This window comes from Ictalurus furcatus, chromosome 16 (genome assembly GCF_023375685.1).
Source record: "Ictalurus furcatus strain D&B chromosome 16, Billie_1.0, whole genome shotgun sequence".
Lineage (NCBI taxonomy): Eukaryota > Metazoa > Chordata > Actinopteri > Siluriformes > Ictaluridae > Ictalurus > Ictalurus furcatus.
Genome location: NC_071270.1, coordinates 9,253,200 through 9,272,579, shown reverse-complemented (window position 1 = coordinate 9,272,579; position 19,380 = coordinate 9,253,200). Strand labels below are relative to the sequence as shown.

Genomic DNA, 19,380 nt, shown 5'->3' with positions numbered 1-19,380 from the left:
GTCTCCCAAAGTTTTCTTCTTGTTATTTTATCAATTTTGGAGGGGCATCCTGTTCTTGGTAATGTCATGTGGCACCCAATTTTTTCCACTTTTTCCATAGCCTTCATGGTGTTTCATGGTATATCCAATGTTTTCGAAATTCTTTTGTACCCCTCTCCTGATACCTTTTAATAATGAGATCCCATATACATATTCTTAAGGTTTTGTAAGCTCTTCATGGACTTCATGGAAATCAAGAAAAAAAATCCTACAGAAACAGCTGATCTTTAGCTGGGTTTAATCAGAATCACTTTATTGATGACAGGCGTATGATAACTACTTTTGAAGTTTGACTATGATTGGTTAATTCTGAGCCCCATCACATGAGCCATTATAAAATGGTTTCCACACAATTTTGTTGGTTGCTACATCACATTAAATATAGAAATTGATCTGACATGATTCATCTTGATTTTTACAGCACAAAAACTTGCAATTTTAACAGGGGTATGTAGACGTTTTAAGTGATTCATATTCTTTTAGATAAACACAATATATTCCCCTTGAATAAATGATGGTCCTAAACATAGCATACTGGCTACACTAGGGACAGCATAAAAGCAGGTGCATAATTAGGGTTTAATAATTGCACTATATTATTACCCACCACAGAAAAATGGTTTAGAAATCATTTTTGCTCACTTTGCACAAAGTGCCTTAGATTTGTTTGCACAGTTGATTTACATAACCCTAAAACATAATCCACAAGTATACTTAAAGTTTACTAAGATATAGCAACCACGTTTTTCTTTCACTGTTTTGTATATAAAAGCAATAAACTTTTAAAATGAAGCTTAATAAAATAAACACAATGTCAACTTCATCCTTAGAAATCATCATCATCGCAGATGTCAAGATACACATCAAAAGCCTCCCGATTACAGTTTCCATCGTAAGTGAAGACATATTTATGGAATGTCCCATCAACACATATAGCTGAAAGAGATGAGAAAGAAACTTTAACAAACATGGAGATTTATTTCTTAGCTCAATCACTAAGATAAAGAGAGTTAATTTTAGAAAATTCACTCACCAATGACAGAGTTGACATTTTTGGAAGTGTTTTTCCCAAATGCACAAATGCAAGCACATTCAGCTGGCACAGTAAAACTGGCGAGAGACCACTGACTGTCTACATATTGTCCAATGACTGGCCCGACTTTCCCCACCCGAGCCAAACTGAAATGGAAACCATTGTCACAATTGAATAATGTTTTGTTGTTTTGGTTTTTTTTTAACAATTTAACATTTAGACATGCAAGTAGTTAAAAATAGTTTTATGCTTGTATAGAGCCAATACAGGCCTTACGCAGAGCGTCGATTTAGTCTGGTATCCTTCAGTGCAAAAATGTGAACAGTGCCTTTGTCACTAGAAGCACACAGGAAGGACGAGTCATGGCTGAAGTTGATGCTGCAAAAAAGTGTAAAATTGACAATCGACAATCTGATACTACAGAGCATCATTTAATTTTACCTTAAAAATCTTGGTATTTATTATTCTGAAAACCACACATGCGTTCAATACCCACATTTTTGTTCAAAGTATAATGATATTACATTCACTAATAAATGGCATTAAAGCTGGTAGTGTTGCCTATCCCTTATACATATCTTTGCAGTCCACTTTATTACACTGACTGGCAATAACTCTTGGGCATCTGTTATTAGCCAAGAAGTTTTATAAAGCATTTACATTTGAAGGAAAAACAAGAACAGCTTAATACCGAAAGGAAAAATACATTTTATAAAAATTGGACAAATGATCATTTTGCTGTTTGGGATATTCTAAGCAGAAACCTTGTCCAGAGTATTAAAAGAAAATAATTATCTTCAAAGATTACAACAACAGAAAGGCTACTGTTGTTGGTGGAGTGGCTGGCCACTTTATGTCCCAGGGAGCCCTCAAGTCTGTGTTCCTTCTGGCTCTCCCGTTATAGTTATGCTGTTATAGCTAGTCTTGCTGGAGTCCTTGCTTTCAATCTGCACACAAAGTACCTTGTCCTTAGCCATTATGGACAATAAGTATACCGGATGATTCTCTTTCTCTCTTTCTCTCTAATGAGATACATGAGATACCAGTGATCCTGACTAATTCTGCTCCCTGGACCTGCCTGATCCATCCTGATGCCCTACTTCTACTCCTACACACAGACAGCGTAAAGATCATTGAGATTACTGAAGATGGTACCACTTAAAAACCATGAAGACAGCTTTGGCCCACAATACACATGAACATTTATGCTATGATGGCTTAGGACTGCAAATGCAACAAACAGATTTGTACTCAAGTCTCCATCAGTGAACAGTGGATAAGACTTCATGTGAAAACTGTAGTGAATTTTCTGGTTACGCAATTGCACTATTTGACCATGTAGTACATAGTTATAGAAGGGATTTATTTATAATTGCACTACCGGTGTCACCCAGATGAGGATGGGTTCCCTTTTGAGTCTGGTTCCTCTCAAGGTTTCTTCCTTATATCATCTCAATGAGTTTTCCCTTGCCACGGTCACCTCTGGCTAGCTCATTAAGGATAAATTCATATAGTTAAAATGCATATCCTGAATTTTTAATTCTTTGTAAAGCTGCTTTTGGACAATGTCCATTGTTAAAAGTGCTATACAAATAAAGCTGAATTGAATAAAATTAAACAAAAACATCCTATTACAATAAATAATAAATCAGTACCTTGTTTGTGTAAGTCAAATTTAAAATTTAAATTAAATTCACTTCAGTACCAGCACATAGAATTTGATATACACACTTTTGCCAGATTCTGGGCTCCCAATTCAGATTACACAAATTAGCCACATGAGTAGTTATATCATGCACTTTCTGTCAAACTTTCAATCAAAGTAGTGTGTGCTGATTTATGGCCCTTTGTGCTTCTCTGGCCGCCATTTCTGTAGGTGACCTAATTTATGACCGGGGTGTGGGTAACCCTATCGACGGTATCAGTGGGTCAATCTGGCCCCTCTGTGTCTGGGCAGTGGTGGAGAGGGGTGTGTGAGGGAGTAGCCCCCCAACAAAGGTGTTTATGTTAACGAGTCTGGTTTTTGGGGGGGTGAAATACTTCTGAAAAGCGTATCAATGGTTAATACTGGGCATGTGTTTGTGTTGCTGTGTGGGGGTATTTCGTTTGTGTAACCACATGGTTAGAAAAAGCATGATGTTTGAATGTGTACATATATGAGTAGAATATTTGTTTGTGAAATAAATGAAAACAAATGTTGATTATGTTTTTAGGGAGCCCGGTTTGCCTTTGAATAAAAAGTTTAGGAGGTAAAGCGTTTTTTTAAAAAAGAATGTGTTTAAAAGAATCACGCGTATTATATACCTTCTAAACATAATCCTTTAGGAGGTAAAAATGGTTAAAAGAGCTGTTTAAAAAGAATCGCACTTATTACATGACTTCTAAACAAAGATCCTTATGAGGTAAAAATGTTAAAGTGTTGGCTCACCGCTAAAGTTTTATTTTTATTTTGTGGAATACTTCAAAGAGGAGCTGGCTGTCTATCATAACAGTAAGTGTTTTATTATTATTATTATTATTATTACACATTATTAAGAATGTTTATTTATAAACAAATTTATGGGGCTGTTGTAATGGTTAAACAGGTATCTAACGCTACAGGTGATGCTGACATTGTGTCTATTCCGGACATCATAGACGAAATCAAGTTTCTGAACAAGGCAAGTGGTACGTACATGTGTTATTATTTTATAAGTATTCGTTCCTATGTATGATGTGTATGTGTAGAATGATTATACTTTTTATTTTACACAAAGGATTGAACTCAGGTGGCGCGGCTCCGCGAGGCAGGTCGGATAACCCCATGCTCGGTAAGTGTTGTAATAATTAGATATTTGACGGTTATGTTTAAATGTGGTTTTATGCTGTTTTCTTATGGGTTTTTTGTGTTCGTTTGTTTACTGTTCAAGGATTGTCAAATCTTGTAAACAAGATCGCCACTCCAGAGTTCAAAAACCGTGTTGCGGGTTCTACTGAACGGCGTGCGTCAGCAAAGCCTAGAAAGAACAAGCGTAAAACAGCTACGGTCGCTCAGGTCTATGCTCCGACTGCAGAATGTTTGAGAGACATAGGCATAGTGACATCTACAACGCCTACGCGCAAGCGATCAAGATCTTCCCCAGGATCGACAGACAGTATGTAGCATGTACAAAAAAAAATTAAAAAAAAAAATAATAATAAAAAAAAAAAAGAGTGTTTATCATCCTAATTCGTACTGATTTCCTAATTCATGTTTACTTTTTTCCAGAGTCAGTTCTGAATGAACGGGCTGCCGCTGAACCGCACGCTATAGACTCTTTCCAACTCTTTGAGCTGGGATCACGAGTTGTTAGAATTGTGGGACGCTTGTGCATTTTCCCCAGCTCTTGGAGAATCACATGCCAGCGAATGTCTGACTGCGGGAGAGGATGACTCTGAGACTCTGCCTTCAAATCAAGAAGCTTATGGTCGTGAGTCCCCGGCTATTATAGACAACAACAGAGCCTTAACTGAACTTATATGATCCGGATTCAAGACCATCGAGGGGCGTATTGCGGGGATTGAAAAGAGTTTTGCTGGCTTCGCAGAGCGTCTGGACAGCCTTGAGAAGAAACAACGTTTTTATAATCAATCTGTGATGGATACTTTACAACAACACACGATCACGCATAAACACATTATAGCTACCCAGAGGCTCCTTGCTGGGGAGATTCGCCGTGTTGGCCATGACCAATATCTGACAACGGTGTTGTTAAAGCAGATTGTACAATTAGTTAAAAACACCAAACTCGGGTGAGTTGTACAATACGTTTTTTATACATCTGTGTGTATACGTGTATTATTTGCTGATTCGTATCTGTTTACTGTGTGTGATTTTTTTTTAACTAGTTTTGTTTCAATTTAAAAAATCTGTTAAAAATGTCAAAGTGTTGTGGTGAAATAGTTTGCAATCAAGGAGCAGTAATTAAATCTAGAAAATACGACGACCACAGTTTGTGTTCCTTTGAACAGCGCGGTAACACATTACAGTATTTAATTCGGACAATGGAGGATCTGAGTCTACCACTGATACGTTGTTGGAATTATTAAACATGGCTAGATCAATGGCTGAGGTTCAAGCAGAATCAATTCCAACTTCATCGTTAGACCATGATTCAAATTCACAACAGGTGGGATGGGGGTCAGGCTGCGAATCGTATTGATCGTTTAATTCTTCGGACCCGAATTTTGGGTTATCCGAATCTGCTATTGAATCTATTGTAAGAGAGGGTGACGATGGTGGTGGTCATACAGTGATACCGAGACTCAGATTTAATAGTTTGGAGATACAGCGTCGTATAAATATGCATGTGATAACTGCTCCAGACCTGGCTGCGTACAATATATTTCTGCATGATATCATGTCTGAAATAGTGTCGTTTTCCAGACTGTTGGCTGGTGATGGGGGTTTAATCAACATTCCCTTGAGAGGCCCTAGTCTACCCTCTGATGTTAACGCTGTATTGTCACCTGACAACGATTGTGATGTGTACATATTCGCAATCCAGGTTGAGAACATTATGCAAAGCAATTCTAACGTGCGGGCTGATGACTGTCTGGATCTGAATGTGTCTGTAGCTCGTGGTAAACACGGTGGTGCTTATCGAAAGATACGTGATTTAGCTCATAACGAAGTAATTGCCAGAAACAGAATGAATCTGTTTTGCCCCAACAATATATCTAACAATCTGTGTTTTGTGATCTGTCTGGCCCATTTTCTACATCCACAAACGTCGTGTACTGATCTAGAGCCGATAGCAGAGTCTCTGCAGAACACTGCGGGGTATTCAGTACAGCAAAAGATAGGGTTTAATGACATCACACGGTTTGAATGGTTGTTACACATTAAAATAGTGGTGTTCCATAGAACATGCTCTGGTCTGTTGGAACACTTTACGACCAATGACGAGCCTCATAATAAGACTGTGTTCTTGTATCTACACAACGAACATTATTTCATGATTAAGAATCTAAAAGCGTTCATTGGTACCCCATACGTGTGCGACTTCTGTCACCATGGTTTTACTAGCCGTAGAGACCATAGGTGTAAATACATTTGCGATGTTTGTAATGCGCCTGATTGTCATAAATACACTGTCAAAACGAGGCAATGTTACGATTGTTTGCGGTACTGCAGATCAGCCTACTGTTATAAAGTGCATAAACAAATGCAAATAGGACAACAGTACGCTCAGTGTGATGTCACTAAATACTGACAGAAATGTAATAGGTGATATCATGTCAACGGATCCACCCCAAAACACATGTGCGCAGCAGAACGTTGTATCCATTGTAGCGTGGAATTTGTTAGTGACAGCGTACACCAGTGTTTTATACAACCAATAAAACTTAAGCCACCTCGCGACAAATACATATATTATGATTTTGAGACATAACACGTAGACGGTAAATACGTTGCAAATTTCGTATGCACGATTACGTTTAAAGGGGAAGAGTTCACAGACAGCCGCTGGTACAGACTGTATAGATCGACTTGTTAAAAAGTTTAGACAGCCTCATTATCAGAATTTCACATGGGTTGCACACAATGCTTCTGGGTTTGACAACTTGATACTTTTGAAATATTTCATAAAAGCAGGGCTAACACTTCAAATTAATATGCAAGGCTGTCAGATCATTTTAACGTATGACAAGACATTCAAGCAACGTTTCATCGATAGCTACTCATTCATCCCTATGCGTCTGGCCATGACAACCGCTGTGTTAAATCTAACCTGTGTTGAGAAAGGTAATTTTCCACACCTGTTCAATAGAATAGAAAACGAAGACTACGTAGGACCATACCCGGACAAGCATTTCTACGGCTATGAGACAATGTCTGACAAAGAGAGGGCTCTGTTTGATGAGTGGTATGTTACGGTATCGGGTAAGGTGTTTGATTTTAATAAAAGAACTCGGCATGTATGGCAAGAACGATGTCGTTTTGCTCCGTGAGGCATGCATGAAGTACCGCCACGAATTCATACAGTGTACCAAACTCGATCCATTCAGATACACCACTTTAGCAGCGTGCTGCATGGCTGTGTATAAAACCGGCTTCCTACCAAAAGACACCCTAGCTCTGACCCATAACAACACATACACAAATCAGAACAAGACATACTCAACCGTTTCCATTGAATGGCTTGAATATGTCAAAACAACACGCGGCATAAACATTCAGCACGCATTAAACCATGGTGAGATGGTGATTGGAAAATACCATCTCGATGGTTATTATGAAAAGGATGGTGTCAAATATGCTTTCGAATTCAACGGTTGTATGTTTCATGGGCATGATTGTCGTTATAACCCCAACCATTTACATCCGTTATCAAAAGTGCCCTACGGCTTGCTCAGAAGACAATTTGATGACAAAGTCGAAATATTGGAAAAAGCGTATGGCCTCGATGTTGAGGTAATGTGGGAGTGTGATTGGAATAACCTTAAACAGACTGATGTTGCTGTAATGGCCTTTATGTCCACTTACACACATCCTGAAAGATTGAAACCACGCAACGCTCTATTTGGTGGTCGTACTAACGCGTACAAATTGTATCACAAAGCCAACATTAGTGAAAAAATATGATATGTCGACTTTACAAGCTTGTATCCCTTTTGCCAGGCCAAAAAATGTTACCCCATAGGACATCCACAAATAATTTTCAAGGATTTTTATCCTCTTGAAAATGACTGTGGGTTTGTCAAAGCGACAGTGCTGCCACCAAGAAAACTGCTTCACCCCGTCCTTCCCTATAGGACTGGTGGTATGCTTATGTTTCTACTCTGTCGTACATGCGCCGAACAGCAGAATCAGACAGACCCGTGTGGCCATACTGATAAGGAAAGAGCGATTTCAGGCTGTTGGGTCAGCATCGAACTGTTGTAAGGTGTGGAAAAGGGTTATGTTGTAACGAAAGTGGACAAGGTGTGGCATTTTCAGAAACTTTGTTTTGTGACTATGTTAAAACATTTTTATAATACAAACAAGAGGCCAGTGGGTTCCCCACACACGTTGTGACAGATGTAGACAAGGAATCCTACATGTCAGATTACTTTGAGAAAGAGGGGATTAAGATGGATGTTGATAAGTCATAACCCAGCACGGCGTTCTATTAACAAACTTCTGCTAAACTCACTTTGGGGTCGTTTCTCGATGCGTGAAAACTTGCCGTGTACAGAACTAATTTTGGACCCGGAACAGTTTACGCAACATATATTCAGCGACGGTTACGATGTTAAACACTTTTCCTTCGTGTCAGACAGCATAGCGCTAATTCAGTGGTGTTATGCGGATAGGAAACGGGGTCAGACTCGTGACAACATCTTTCTTAGGGCTTTTACAACAGCTCATGCACGTCTAGAGCTGTATGAGTTGATGGACAAATTGGGTGACAGATTATTGTACAGTGACACAGACAGCATGATCTTTACATCTAGAGAGGGCGACTGGGAACCTCCGTTGGGACCCTATCTCGGCAATTTAACTGATGAGGTTGGAGAGGGTGATCACATTATCGAATTTTGTTCAGGCAGGCCAAAAACATACGGTTACCACACTGCCAAGGGCAAGGTTTGTATGAAAGCCAAAAGGTATCACACTCAATGCGGTAAATTCAAATACCATTAGATTAGACACACTGATTGGACTTGTTGACCACTACGTCGTGGGGGACGGATAATAGTCGTCATATACTGGCATACACAGACACCATTGTACGTAATAAAAAACATTTCACAGTACACAATAGGTCAGTCGTTAGAAAGTTTAAGGTGTTGTACAACAAACGCGTGCTGCTCCCTGATTTTACAACGCTCCCATATGGCTTCTGACTATTTTTTTTCATAGCTGTGCGAGACACAGCTGGTTTTGATTTCAGATTACAACACCCGTTTTCATGTGTGATAACTCCCTTCAAACTCGGGAAAGTCATATTTTGTAAAAATATCGTTGCAAAATGCTGTACAGTTGATTTCTAAAAATTTTTAAATATTGTGTATATTTATGATTGTTTGCAACGGTTGTATGATGAATTGTTGAAAATGTACAAAATAATTACCACAGACTCTGAATGATGATGCTCTGTTTCCTGCCAACACAACTAATTTGTTGATCCTTGGTGATCTGATGAAAGAGGCCAGCGGGAGCAACGAGGTGGAAAAAGTGTTTACCCAGTATGTACATCATAGAAATCTTAGTGCTATTTATATTGTGCAGAATTTATTTTGCCAAGGGAAAGCAAGCAGGACCATCAGCTTAAACACAAATTATCTGATGATGTTTAAAAACCCCAGAGACGCTAATCAAGTTAGTGTTCTAGGAAGACAAATGTATCCCGGCAACACAAAATTTTTTATAGAGTGTTATGAAGACGCAACCATCAAACCTTTTGGGTATCTGCTGATTGATTATAAAAAAAAAACACCCGAACACTATCGGCTCAGAACAGATTTACTTGCACCACACTCTGTGGTATATCTCCAGAAAAGAAGATAGCGAAAATGTTGGCCAGACTTTGTAGAAACCTGCTGCTTTTAAAAATATTATTAAAAGCAACATCCAAACAAAGATGGATTATTTTACAAACTGCCACAGACGAACTCATTGCGAAATTGTGTGAAGTAGCTCTTAATGTTCTCTATGGTAATATACCGCTCACATCACAACAATACCAGAAACTGAGAAAAAGGAAAAGCGTAATCAAATTTGTTGCGGATAAGACAGTTGGAGTTAAAAGAAAGAGAGGTGTAATTCACCAACATGGGGGCTTTCTTCTACCGCTCTTAAGCGTGGCTATTCCTTTCATCTCCAGCCTGATTGCTTCTAGATAACAGGGATGGAGTACGCAGAGATGTTTTTAGTCCCGCAGCATCAATTGGATAAACTAAAGAGCGGAACCCCCCGCGATTCTATTCCGCAGGTTGTGGAGAATGATTTGGACATAGCTATAAGAAATATTTTGCACCAATCTGACTTGGACAATTATGGACAACTGTCGTATGTTGTACCTTTTTGTCATGGACAATTTATTATTATTAATAAAAGCTATTTACAGCGCTTTTTAACACTCGCTAGACAAGGGGACCATGAAAATAGCACATTAACACTTCTGCAGACTGATCACGCTGAAACAGAAAAGCCGTCTGCGCCGCCCGGCGTAAACCCCCACGACGATTTAGATAACGTAGTGGACGATATTTTGAAGAATGTTCCGCAGAGGAGTGTAAAAAAACGCTCGCTACATTTTAGATAAAATATCTAAAATGAAAGATGTCACATCTTGGGACGATTCGGGGGAGTTTGTGTTTAAAGGTAGAACAATCCCTGGTTCACACATGCCCGATTTAGTTAAAGGCATCACGGCTCCGGAAAAGATTTCTGATGCCCGAAGACCTGTCGGCTGGCTCGAATTTCTGGAGGCTTTTGCAACTTTAAACATACCATACTCAACAGTACCAAACCATTATGTCAGACACGCAATTAACTCTTTCAAAACCAAATCGACTTCGCCTATAACCATCTCGTCTAAGAAGCGTAAAAAACAGAAAATACTGCAGATCACACCATCAGCACAAACGAATTATTCACATGGCCCAGTATTCAAATCACCCACTCTTGACGTGAGTCAGTGGCTAAGTTTTTAAATCCACGAGTTTTCTAATGTTTATGATCTTGTTATTATCTGTATTGCTGGATGTGGTATAATAATAATAATAATAATAATAATAATAATAATAATAAAAGTAATAATAAAAATAAAGAGTCAAAAGAAGAAGAAATCTCTGTTCTTTGTTTTTATTGAAAAAAATCTAGTATTAGACAAACACTTCATCCGGCTGATCACAATGAATACATTTGAAATTTTCATTACAACAAACTTTTTTTAGTTTTTTCATAAATGCTGACACCATCTTGTCATTTTTACTAAAATCGCCGGTATACATCTTCAACACACGGTCATAATCCTACCCCTTTACCATGTGTTAGAGAAAAAACACACAATGCTGCCCGCAGGTCTCAGATGAAAAATCTTGGACTTGTACTGCTGAATGCTGAACCACTCTAGAATTGCAGCTTAGAAAGTTTTTCATATTTCTGCTGAAAACGATAGTCATCTGGTTTATTACCAAAGCTGTCGAAAAAACAACCCATGCCGACCTCCTTTATGTAGATGGCTAACCATTGTTCACCCGGGAGTCCTGAAGGATGCGTGTTGATTATCACTATTGACGGTAATTTTCTTAAGTGAGCTTTTGGTAGGTAGTCACACGGGAGTACGCCGAGAAAATGGGTATTACACGAGATCTTATCCATTATAGTCGTAAGCTGGATGGTGTCCATTTTGCCTATTAATAGTAATCAACCAGGATCTGTCTGCGATTTGACACTTCGATGATGCTGTCAAATATGGCATAAACAATTAAGTTGATCGTTCGGGGTAGAGATTGTCTAAAACGTGCTTCTAGTCTAATATTTACAGACTTGATAAGCAATACGTGTTGACTGCAGTCTTCGTCCGGCGTGAGATTAAACGCATAAAGGGTATAACCGTGCAGAAATTCCTCCCTATCAATGGATAGAGGCTGATTTTTAAGACGCTTTCCAGAAGCCAGAGCTAACTGGTAAAATTCACGCACTGCAGAGCCACTTCCATATTCAGGCTGCAGAGGTTTAGCGGGGTGCTGCTGGCCATCCAGATAAACTGCCAAAAATTCTAGGTCATAGTTTTTAAATGCGAACGGATTTTTATTATACGAGCCTGTAAACGCATCATTATCAACCACAGCCAAAACCAGATTTTGGTAGAGTTCCTAAGAACAAGTTTTCTTGATTACAAACACATGAGCCTACAGGAATTTAGAAGTTTTTCCACACATACTCTGACGATGGGGTATTTGGCTGACGTTGAGAGCAATGCTTGTGCGTGCCCCAATCTCACACCTGGTGATAGACACTTTTTTCACAAACAGCAAAGCTGACACGATGTTTAGTTTATAGGCTACAGCGTCGCTCTGCATCAAAGAGAATTCATCTTTTGCCCGCGTCATGCGAATTTTAATGTCCACACCGTTAAGCATACGTTTTTCTTGAAAGAATATTTCGCTGTGAATGGGTGCCAGTAGTTCAACAACATTGCTGGCGATGGTAAATGCAGCTCGCTTGGTCAAACCTCTATTACCACCAGCGGGGTCCGTTACGTCCATGTGACCAGCCGTGTCTTTGTAAAAGAGCCCCGCTGAGAATAGCGTTTCAACAGCGTCTTTACCATTATTGATAAGACACTATTATGCATCGATAAGGATGTGTTGGAGCTTTGTGATATGAGATGGTCTCCAAGCGACATGTCCACTTGTGAAAATATTGTAGATCCGGCATAGTTAATAAGTCCCACGGGGGTTCCGTCTGCAATGTCTGCATTAGTGATTTTGAGATGTAAAAAAACAAGGGTGTTGTTTAGGTCCACATAATCCTCTCCAGTCCCCGCTATAAAAAAAAAACTCCAGCGACGATGTTTCTGATATTGCTGATAACAGGGGTACTTCTATATATATATTTTTTTTCAATAACGGTTTGAGTCAACGGTATCTGTGAATAGATCCAGTTCGGTTTTTAAGCATTCTTCTATTGCGTAGTAAAGACATGGTCTAAAATATTGTTTTAACGCAGGTCTTTGGTCTTTATTGCTGTAGAGCTGGTTGGTGTCTTCTTGTGTTTGCGTTTTACAACTGACGATTTCTTGAGGTTATGTTTTCTTTTCTTCATTGTTTGGCCACTCCTCCGAACCCCTGGCGAAACAAATTGTTTCACAGGCCTAAAATACAGCTTGGCACACCTTCCCGTAACTGAAGCGCACGTCTCGATTTTGATCGTCTTTCACTTGTATGGTTATCTCACTGACGGATGATTTATTAACGGATACGTAGTGTGGGGTGTCGTATCTAACACTAACAATCTTGCGATTCTCCCCCTCATGTAAGATGTACACATCTTAGCAGCAGTACGTAGAAATCACTCACGGTCTGGTATTCTATGATATCGGTATAAATATACATACTGTAAAACCCCGCATTAATGTCAGCCTGAAAGGGCGCAAAAATCATACCAGATCTTTCAAGAGTATGGTCCGTAGTTTCAATAGCAATCCCTGGTTTTAATCCTAAAATACTGGCCACCTTTCCATAAAATGTCAGCAATGTCTTCAGAGGTCCTTTCAGAAACACTTTATTTTTAACATGATTATAGCCAAGACTCCCATGTTGTGTCAGGGAGGCGTTGATCTCCCTGATAAAAAAAAAACGACGTTGTCATAATATCCAGTCTTTAACTTGTAAGACGCATTTGATATATTGCCTTCAATATTATATTCGGTGACCCGATTCTCAGTCTTCGTTATTTCACCATAGTTGAAAATGAACGTAGCATCTTCCTCATTAAATGTGTACCATGACAGCGGATATTCAAATTCGATTAACCCGGCTTGCCATTCTCCTTTTAGATGGATAGTTTTCGATAATGGAGTTGTATAACACGAGATACGATTTTCCGGATAAACAGTTGTTGAGGCATTACAGGGACGCGTCACATAAAATCCACCCTCAGTCATGGTTGGATTTTTACATGAATGTGTGTTATCTACGAGGTTTCGTTTGTTTTATGGGGTCTGTAGATCGACCAATTCTTTCTGGTCAATCCATCACGCGGATTTTGATGGCCATCCGAGCCATCTAACCAAAACAAAGGTTTTTTGGCCTTGTTTCTTCTTGTCTAAAATTTTTTCCACTTTAAATCTTTTGTTTTTGTTCACAAATATTTTTTGCAATTCCTCTTCATAAAAAACACCATCGATGACATTGCCATCATAATCACACAATATATACAGTGAGGGAAAAAAGTATTTGATCCCCTGCTGATTTTGTACGTTTGCCCACTGACAAAGAAATGATCATTCTATAATTTTAATGGTAGATTTATTTGAACAGTGAGAGACAGAATAACAACAAAAAAAATCCAGAAAAACACGTCAAAAATGTTATAAATTGATTTGCATTTTAATGAGGGAAATATGTATTTGACCCCTCTGCAAAACATGACTTAGTACTTGGTGGCAAAACCCTTGTTGGCAATCACAGAGGTCAGACGTTTCTTGTAGTTGGCCACCAGGTTTGCACACATCTCAGGAGGGATTTTGTCCCACTCCTCTTTGCAGATCTTCAAGTCATTAAGGTTTCGAGGCTGACGTTTGGCAACTCGAACCTTCAGCTCCCTCCACAGATTTTCTATGGGATTAAGGTCTGGAGACTGGCTAGGCCACTCCAGGACCTTAATGCGCTTCTTCTTGAGCCACTCCTTTGTTGCCTTGGCCATGTGTTTTGGGTCATTGTCATGCTGGAATACCAATCCACGACCCATTTTCAATGCCCTGGCTGAGGGAAAGAGGTTCTCACCCAAGATTTGGCGGTACATGGCCCCGTCCATCGTCCCTTCGATGCGGTGAAGTTGTCCTGTCCCCTTAGCAGAAAAACACCCCCAAAGCATAATGTTTCCACCTCCATGTTTGATGGTGGGGATGGTGTTCTTGGGGTCATAGGCAGCATTCCTCCTCCTCCAAACACGGCGAGTTGAGTTGATGCCAAAGAGCTCCATTTTGGTCTCATCTGACCACAACACTTTCACTCAGTTGTCCTCTGAATCATTCAGATGTTCATTGGCAAACTTCAGACGGGCATGTATATGTGCTTTCTTGAGCAGGGGGACCTTGCGGGCGCTGCAGGATTTCAGTCCTTCACGGCGTAGTGTGTTACCAATTGTTTTCTTGGTGACTATGGTCCCAGCTGCCTTGAGTTCATTGACAAGATCCTCCCGTGTAGTTCTGGGCTGATTCCTCACTGTTCTCATGATCATTGCAACTCCACGAGGTGAGATCTTGCATGGAGCCCCAGGCCGAGGGAGATTGACAGTTCTTTTGTGTTTCTTCCATTTGCGAATAATCGCACCAACTGTTGTCACCTTCTCACCAAGCTGCTTGGCAATGGTCTTGTAGCCCATTCCAGACTTGTGTAGGTCTACAATCTTGTCCCTGACATCCTTGGAGAGCTCTTTGGTCTTGGCCATGGTGGAGAGTTTGGAATCTGATTGATTGATTGCTTCTGTGGACAGGTGTCTTTTATACAGGTAACGAGCTGAGATTAGGAGCACTCCCTTTAAGAGTGTGCTCCTAATCTCAACTCGTTACCTGTATAAAAGACACCTGGGAGCCAGAAATCTTTCTGATTGAGAGGGGGTCAATTACTTATTTCCCTCATTAAAATGCAAATCAATTTATAACATTTTTGACATGCGTTTTTCTGGATTTTCTTGTTGTTATTCTGTCTCTCACTGTTCAAATAAGTCTACCATTAAAATTATAGACTGATCATTTCTTTGTCAGTGGGCAAACGTACAAAATCAGCAGGGGATCAAATACTTTTTTCCCCTCACTGTAGATGGGACGTTCGTGGGATATGCATTCTATTATAGTGAAAAACTCATGCGTATAGTTTTCTTTATAACCTTTTGTGAACAGACCTCTTACTTTATATTTAAATTTGGGGGTTACGGTGGGCCCGTCGTTAGGTCCATATAGGTTTTTATACACCGCAGCTTCATTTCTTTGTTCACATCAATAGGTCTCATCTTAATGCTCCTGTGATAGCTGGCATTGTATCCATCCGTGATGTCTTTTAGAATATCGATATAGCGTTTGGAGTTTGTAGCAGTTAAATATCTCCACATCCGCCATTTTAAGATTCTATTAAACCGTTCGACGATGCATGCTTTTAAATTCGGTGGCTGTTGCAAAATGTTGTATATTTACTTTTTTGTCATGCTTTGAAAATGTTTATTAAAAAATTCTTTCCCATTATCTGTCTGTAGTTTACGGGGCACCCTGCCCTCAGCCAGTATAGATTCGAAAGCTTTAGACACCTCGACGCCGGATTTGTTTTTTAAAACCCGGGTCCACGCATATTTACTAATGTCTATGCACGTCAACAGAAAATGAACGTTGTCGTTTTCCTTGGTGTATGCAGACATATCGACCAGATCGGCTTGAAACTGCATATCAATACCATAAACAAAAACACGATTTCTTTTGTATTTTAACGGAGCAGTTCTGTGTACCATGTAAGCATAATCGCCGGCAAGCCAATCCAAAACTTGTTTATCCGTTAAACGAACCCGTTTCTTTTAAAACGCCATCTTTTACACGTTTTTTTACCACCAAAAGACCCCGCAGGTGAAGGTGTGTAATACACTTTTTTCATTTCTTTCAACATAGACACTTTAGCCTCCACAAAAGAAGAACTCAGATAGTCTTAAATGCCATGGTATTTATTTCAGTAAAAGAACACAAAACGTTATCATACATCATCGAGGGAGTGTAGAAATTTTATAGACCTCAGTGTTTTTCCTCCGCCATATATGCGATAAATGTATCGATTTTCATAGACAACAGTCTGCTCATTTCTCGACAGAAGGATTACACATAAATCATGCACATATGTACACATACATAAAATATCTACAATTCTAACACGTCTGCCACATTCAGTCACAAGATCTAGTATTTTTGTGATAGAAGCCCAAATCGGATTGCATGCATTAATACACATATGCAACAAAGCACACCAATCGCACAACGTACCTCGCACAAGACACATCTGATTTATGAAATTTGTTAAACATCTCGGGTCAACATCGCATCCGTTTACAGCTACGGATACATCAGCACAGTCCGTAAGGCATTTGTACAACAGGCTGGACATCTCGCACCTAATACGGTGCTTAAGCAGACTCTTTGCTAATCCTGTAGCACTGCATGCATTTCCCATCTCAAACGACTGGTCAAACAACCCTTCCAGCTGTCCACGGCGTCGTAGTCAATCTGCTCGCTGCTGACATCCACAAGTTTCTCTCAGACCTCGTGAAGCCTTTGCATGATGTATACTTCGTCCCACAGCTCGTGCAGAACGGCATCCACCGATCCTTGAATTTTCTGGGGATTAACCCTCAAACCACACCGACTCAAATGATTGAGCGATGAAATGTTTAAGTCCGGGTTTGACCAGATCACGCGATAGTTCCTCAAAGTATTTGTCAAAGAAATACGCGTCAGGTTCGAACAGACACGAGTGTCTAATCTGACTCGGGTGATTCACTTCGCACCGCAAGCAGAGATCGGTCAGCTTTTTGTTGATAAGATGTTCCAGAAGGACCATGACTGTCGCTTTTATAACCTTGAATGCGTCATCGAATACAGCCGTCTGTGTCATCAATACCGACCGTAGGCAGATGCGCCAATTAATGTACCGCTGATTCCGTACGGAGTTGTGAGGAAACTTACGTTGTGATATCCTAATTCCTTGCAGAAATCATCTAGCCAACTGTTGTCACATGTTTGTGGGAGGGATTCTAGCGTTATCAGGCAAAGCCGGCGCTGTTTCCGGGGTGTTGCTGTAGCAGGCATATGCAGGATCTTGAGACAACTTTGTAATATGTGTTCACTGTAACACCGGCCACCCCGTTTTAATCATCGCAGCATGAGGGTGGTCTTAAGAGAGGTTCCCCGGAGTTGGTAACGCCCTGCTCAGGGTTAAACATTAGCTCCTTTACAATGTCATTCTCACAAAGAATTTTTGACAAACTAACACATTGTTGTTTTATTTCTTGGAGCAAAAGTTAACTCCTTGTGCTTTTCATCAGATTCTCTTATAGGTGTGATGCAGGACAGTCTTCTAGGGATATTAGGAGTTCTCGGAGCAGCCATTGTATCAGATAGCTGCAGACTGTCTTCTGTGTTTTAACCACAATGGCTTAAGATGATATTTAAAAGCCATTAACACCCCCGGACACTAACTCTTTATGATAAACAAACTGATAGGATTACACCACGACCCCTGGTCATAAAATAAGTGTCTCCCCACAAAACTCTTCATCAGGAAAAACACAAAGGGTCATAAATTAGACTACCTACAAACTGTCGTTCAGGAAATAAAACACAAAAGATCATAAATCGGCACACTACTTTGATTGACAGTTTGACAGAAAGTGTCTGCCGGTGAAACACATGTATGGGCGTGGGTTTAGAGAGCGAGAGAGAGAGAGGTGTGTCTGAAACACGTATGTATGAGCGGGGTTTAGAGAGAGAGAGAGAGAGAGAGAGAGAGAGAGAGAGAGAGAGAGAGAGAGATGATTCGGTTTTAACATCATTATGACCCAGCGAATGGAAGACATCTCGCGAAAACTGATCTTCTAATTTAAACAACACGGCGATTCTTTTAGCCAACACTAACATTTTTACCTCATAAGGATCTTTTTTTAGAAGTCATGTAATACGCGCGATTCTTTTTAAACAGCTCTTTTAACCATTTTTACCTCCTAAAGGTTTATGTTTAGAATGTATGTAATACGCGCGATTCTTTTAAACAGATTCTTTATTTTTTTTATTTTTTTAAAAGCGCTTTACCTCCTAAACTTTTTATTCAAAGGCAAACTGGGCTCCCTAAAAACGTAATCAACATTTGTTTTCATTTATTTCACAAACAAATATTCTACTCATATATGTAGCATTCAAACATCATGCTTTGGTGGACATACAGCCTTTGTATTTTTACAATGCTGAAAACAAACTTCAGTGTGACTTATTTCTGTTACATCAACCTGTCAAGAGAGTGATGCTGGACATAATATTGCTCCTCCCTCAAGCCAATATCATGTATGAAAATGGGATTACATTTCAGGTCAGTCTTTACATTTAAGGTCAGCACATTATGCATCTCTGTTTTAAGCAAAATCACCCCCACATGCTCAACTCACACAACTGTCTGAACAGCACTTCTAGTAGTCTGTATGTGTGCAATTTCTATTAACTCCTCACTGTGTACAGAACACAATAATGAATGCAGCTGTTAATCTGTTTATAAAAACATTCACCAGTATAATGTGGCAGGATCAGTTCCTCTTCGTAGCTCCACTAGTTTATCACGTGTAGTAGTGTCAAACAGACGGATCAAAGTACCCTTCTGCGATGCAGAAGCTACCACACTGCCAGGCTGATTCAGAGCCAAGCAAGCTATTTCACCCTGATGAGCATTGATCGTGAATGGTGCAGATGATGTACCAGGTTTTGTGTTAGAAAGGTCCTATGAAGAAGAGATAAACAAAGCTTTAAGTATATTTTAATCATATTCCTTATATTTTCATATAAGGAAAATAATTAGAATATAATTTGCAAAATATCATTTATATTTGC

At 39.7% G+C, this 19,380-nt stretch overlaps 1 protein-coding gene across 1 annotated transcript in view; it reads right to left on the bottom strand.

The window, feature by feature from the left end:
• Nucleotides 1–265: 265 nt before the first annotated feature.
• Nucleotides 266–19,380, bottom strand: part of wdr45 (WD repeat domain 45) — a 44,385-nt gene continuing 25,270 nt past the window's right edge. The window contains exons 7-10 of the mRNA XM_053644734.1: nt 19,062–19,270; nt 1,349–1,450; nt 1,073–1,218; nt 266–975 (exon numbers count right to left, since the gene is read on the bottom strand). Coding sequence (XP_053500709.1) covers nt 866–975; nt 1,073–1,218; nt 1,349–1,450; nt 19,062–19,270 — 567 coding nt within the window. The 3' untranslated portion in view covers nt 266–865. The remainder of the gene's footprint in view (nt 976–1,072; nt 1,219–1,348; nt 1,451–19,061; nt 19,271–19,380) is intronic.